Source organism: Aegilops tauschii, chromosome 4 (assembly GCF_002575655.3).
Source record: "Aegilops tauschii subsp. strangulata cultivar AL8/78 chromosome 4, Aet v6.0, whole genome shotgun sequence".
Taxonomy (NCBI): Eukaryota; Viridiplantae; Streptophyta; class Magnoliopsida; order Poales; family Poaceae; genus Aegilops; species Aegilops tauschii.
The window spans coordinates 126,822,058-126,826,765 of NC_053038.3; the positions used below are offsets into that span (position 1 = coordinate 126,822,058).

Consider the following 4,708-nt stretch of genomic DNA (forward strand, 5'->3'; position numbering starts at 1 on the left):
AGGAGCTGATTTGCAGATGCAGCAGATGAGACGCTACATTGCTGGCTCCATTCCCATTTCGCAGCCGGAGTTGGCCAACCCACCCACCACCGCCCACAACGACTCTCCTTCAAGCCATCGCAGGAATTTCACTATCCTTTTACTTTATTTATCCATCATTTTCCTCCTCGGCTACGCAACCCGACGCAGCTGAAGCAATCTCTTTCTCTCTCAAGCTACCACTTCTCCTTCCTGTCTGTGTGACCCTGACAGTTGTAGCCGCAAGGCAAACAGAGTCAAAGAAAGCAGACCAGCACAACGCGGCTTCCCCTCCCCTCCCCTCGCGGCCGAAAGGAAGCGTCTTCTTCTGCTCTGCTGCCAGCACCAACACAAGCCAGGCCACAACTCTCTCCCGTCCCCCACTCCTCACGCCTCGCCGCCCTCCCTCGCTTCCTCCGCCAGCCTCCTCCCCCCTTGTCGGGATCCCTCCTTCTCCCACGCCATGATGAAGCCCGCGGGCGCGGGCGCCGGTCCGGGCACTGGCACCGTCGAGGTCCGCGTCGAGCGCCCGCAGCGCCCGCCCGTGCACCCCAACTCGGCACGCCTCAGGGCGCGCCCCTACTACCGCCGATGGACGCCCTGGCTCGTCCCGGCCGCCTCCATCGCCTGCGTCGCCGTCTTCCTCGTCACCATGTTCGTTAACGACTGCCCCAACCGCAGCGCCGGCAACTGCACCGCGGGCTTTCTCGGCCGATTCGCCTTCCAGCCGCTCAAGGAGAACCCGCTCCTCGGCCCATCCTCCACCACGTACGCAAGCTGCTACCCTCCTCCTCCTCTTCTTCCTCCCCCCTTCGTTTGCTTCCTCCAACTGTGCATTTCCTTCCTTGCTTAGAGGAGGACAGTGAGTCTAGTTAAAGATTGACAAGACTTAATTTCCGGTTCCCCTTTCTTACTGACCAGTACAATTGCAAACAGCAGAACCAACTCGATTTACTCAAGGATTATATATTTTTCTTCTTGTTGACATGTTTAAGACCTCGTGTGTTTACACTCGAGCAATTGAGGTTGATCCTCAATTAGGTTGGTGAATTCTATTTTGCAATTGGAATTGGGACAACTACTGATGCTTCCGTCGGCGACATACTGATTCTTTTTTTCCTGGGTTTGTGGATGAGGGAATTTTGTGACCTAGCAATCCACAAGTCTTTGAGGGGAAACTTGTATAAGGTACACAAACATTCCGAGTTTCAGACCATCTAAACAATCAGTCGATCCTCTAGGTGTGAACTCTGCAGGCCGATCTTTCAATGTATCTAATCAAGTTTAGGATTCTGCTTTTTTCTTTTCTCATCAAATAAAACTAAAGCCTTCTTACCGAGTTGGTAATTAAGCTGGGGTTACAAGAGTATTCTGAAACTGATCATTAAGTACCTTTCCATCAGGGACAGGTGTTATACTTGTAAGTTCTAGTTTCTCTAATGAATGGGCAGAGCTCCTGCCGTCCATTTCAAAGAAGAAACTAACAGCTGAAATATTAAATGTCGACGTGAGCAATTTGCTTGCCAAGTCAGGTGTATGACATCTTTAGACTTGGTATTGGCTTATGTAGCTTTGTTAACTTTAGTTGATTTAGATCCTCTGCTCGTGATTGGTGTTGGTGATGGCTTGAGAAAAAAATCAGATTATCTTGTCAACCGTTCTAGGTGTTGATGGTTCTGTACCATTTGACTTTAACAATGTTACTGCACAATTGGACTTTTATGGTGTTGCCCGCAATTTGACTTTTATGTTATTTTGGAAGTGCAAATACAATGAACAGCAGTAGTTGCACGCTGTGTTTACAACTAAGAGGTGAGGATTATGCCACATAGCCACAAAATGTTACTCCCTCCGTCCCACAATGTAAGATCGTTTTCCAAGTTATGTTAGCTTGAAAAACGATCTTATATTGTGGGATGGAGGGAGTATTAGATTATAACCTATATGTATTCTTCGGTCTTGATTAGAAGTATAACTACTTTGCTCAGATATTTTCAGAAACTTCATCCTTGCTCTGTTCTTTTTTTTTTTTTGCGTGAACTGGGAACATTTTTGTGTTAACTTCTGGTCATTTGACTGATGCATACTAAGAGCTACAGTGAATTTGATCTTTCAAAGTGTGTTGCATCACTTCATTTGAAATGAAGGACATGGAAAGAAATGATGGAAAACGAAATAGGATATTCGTCATGCATATTTGATTTTCAGAACTAAGAAAGCATTTTCCATGCCAGATTGCTGAAGATGGGAGCTCTAGATGTATCTAAAGTTGTGCAAGGTCGCCAGGGATGGCGTCTGATTACGTGTATCTGGCTCCATGCTGGGGTTGTTCATTTACTCATCAATGTTCTTTGCCTTCTATTTATTGGTATTCGACTTGAACAAGAATTTGGGTTTGGTAAGTGAAAGCATTGCTTGCATTTTGACCTGAGCCTTCTTGAATTCAACAAAAAGGAACAGATAGAAGTTATATACTATCAATTGTTCCCATGGCCCTGGTTCTGTTATAACTGGCAAGCTTCTTTAGACAAATTTCTTGTAATGAAATATCGCTTCATGGATCCAAGTCTCTAGTAGTCTACAGACATTTTACAAGTAACATCATATGTTCTGTATCTTCGATAGTGGAACCAAACATTATCAGGATTTTGTAACCACGTAGATAAGCTACTTAGACTGAACCAAGAGGCACCATACTGTGCTAGTATACACTACTACTGCAAAAAAAACCCCTCTGAAATACAGGAATACCTCAAATTATCCTATCTATATCACTGATTAGTTTACGAAAACTCTCAAAGCATGTGCATGAAAGTTGATCCAAGTTCTAGTTTAATTAATGAAATAGATACGTGTGCAATTTAAATGCTTCTATGCCTTACAATACTGAAGATTTTTTTCTGTTCATGGTGTACAGTGAGGATTGGTCTTGTTTATCTCATTTCTGGTTTTGGTGGAAGCTTGATGTCTGCTCTTTTCATCCGAGCAAGTATTTCCGTTGGTGCTTCTGGTGCTTTGTTTGGACTGATAGGGTCGATGCTTTCTGAACTCATCACAAATTGGTCACTCTATGCAAATAAGGTTTGTTTTCCTAATATAGCACTAGCAGTAGACTCCTCTGTAATAGTATAATAGTAGTTGTTGCAGCAAATTGATTCGGTCTTGTCCATCGAGAATGACTTGTTGAATTAATGGTGTGATATTTCCCCTTATTTTCAGGTGGCAGCATTACTAACCCTGGTACTTGTAATCGTGGTGAACTTGGCCCTTGGGATACTCCCCAGAGTGGATAACTTTGCTCATATTGGGGGTCTTATATCTGGGTTCCTTCTTGGATTTGTTGTCTTCATTCGACCACAGTTTGCATGGATTAACCAGAGAAGAGTAGCACCTGGACCACAAGCTGCTCCTGCCGAACACAAGCACAAGACATATCAATATATATTGTGGATAGTTGCTGCTATTCTGCTGATTGTCGGGTGAGTCTACAGACTTTCCTCTTGAGGCCCCATTTAATATTTAACTTTCAAATGTTTTCCCCGTGGTGATACCTGTTATCTGAAATTTACAGGTTCACACTGGCCATAGTTCTGCTTTTCCGGGGATATAATGCAAACGATCACTGTTCTTGGTGCCATTATCTCAGTTGTGTTCCTACTAAAAAATGGAAGTGCAACTCGTCACCGACAACATGCACGGTAAGATAATTGGAAGTTCCTCCCTCTGTATCTTTGGAAGTACTTTTGTCACCGCTAACAAGTGAAATATAACAACCTGAAAAGAAAAGTTACAAGCATATATAGTGGAAAACATCGTTTTTGCATCTTGCAAAAGTTAACAAGCAAGTTAAATCTACAAGCTGAAGAACCAAATGTGCTTTTGGATCGATATGAACCAAACTCATTTTGTTTGGCTAGACGCTGTAGCCAGATGTATCAGAGATGCCCCTTTCACAGTTGAGATTGAGCATGCATTCACAGGACGCCGCTACATGCTAAATAGCTAATGCTATTTTCCGCAATTCCATTTCCTTGCAGGCAATGCTACAGGGAAATACCTTGAACTTGACATGTGAAGGCAAAGGGATATACCGGAGCTACATTGTGGCCGAAGCTACGCAAGATAAGATAGACCAGCTCTGCAACCAGCTTTGCAGTTAGGAGAACCGGATTCCCTGAGCTCTCCCAGCTTCTAACATGATTTTTATTCTTTCTGTACATGAAGAGAATACTACATATTTTAATAGAAGGTTACTTATGGAGGGAAATATGCAGTGTTGCATATTAGGTTGCTTGTGATTAATCTTGAGAAGTGCTGAAGTGTTGCTCCGGTTCCCGGATGGATGGAAACTGAGAGGAAAAGGCCAACAGGACTATCATTCATGTGTTGTAAGGCCTTTCGCGCAAGCACTGGACCCACACGATAAACCCAAGCTTAGAGCAATTCTAGCATTTCATGTCTTCAAACGAACTTTAACGCATGGTTGCCGGGAGTATCCACACAATGAACCCAAACTTATAGCAATTCTAGCGGAGTCGCAATATGGCATATGCAGCGCACTCTATATGCTTTTAGAAGCTAGAGTAGACATAACGTGGTCTCCATATTTTCCTGCATTGGGTCATAGGTTCTTCCCCAATAATCTAAATTTCAGAACACCCACCTGTCATTGGGTCATAGGTTCTTCCCC

General features: G+C 43.8%; 1 protein-coding gene across 2 annotated transcripts; it reads left to right on the forward strand.

The window, feature by feature from the left end:
* Window positions 1-241: 241 nt before the first annotated feature.
* LOC109779574 (RHOMBOID-like protein 4) lies at window positions 242-4,285 on the forward strand. 2 transcript variants are annotated; one of them, XM_020338214.4, is made up of 6 exons: window positions 242-1,206; window positions 2,253-2,416; window positions 2,936-3,099; window positions 3,238-3,497; window positions 3,590-3,716; window positions 4,056-4,285. In XM_020338214.4, the coding sequence occupies exons 2-6, from the start codon at window positions 2,263-2,265 to the stop codon at window positions 4,176-4,178; spliced, it is 828 nt and encodes a 275-aa protein (XP_020193803.1). In that variant the 5' UTR covers window positions 242-1,206; window positions 2,253-2,262; the 3' UTR covers window positions 4,179-4,285. The 2 variants fall into 2 exon arrangements, with proteins under 2 accessions (XP_020193803.1, XP_020193801.1); XM_020338212.4 differs by having other exon boundaries at window positions 260-786.
* The last annotated feature ends 423 nt before the right edge of the window (window positions 4,286-4,708 follow it).

Coding starts and splice junctions, on each gene's coding strand:
- LOC109779574 (XM_020338212.4), top strand. CDS start 482: ATGATGAAGCCCGCGGGCGCGGGCGCCGGTCCGGGCACTGGCACCGTC. Junction 3,498..3,589: donor GCTATTCTGCTGATTGTCGG/GTGAGTCTACAG, acceptor TGAAATTTACAG/GTTCACACTGGCCATAGTTC. Junction 3,717..4,055: donor CGTCACCGACAACATGCACG/GTAAGATAATTG, acceptor ATTTCCTTGCAG/GCAATGCTACAGGGAAATAC.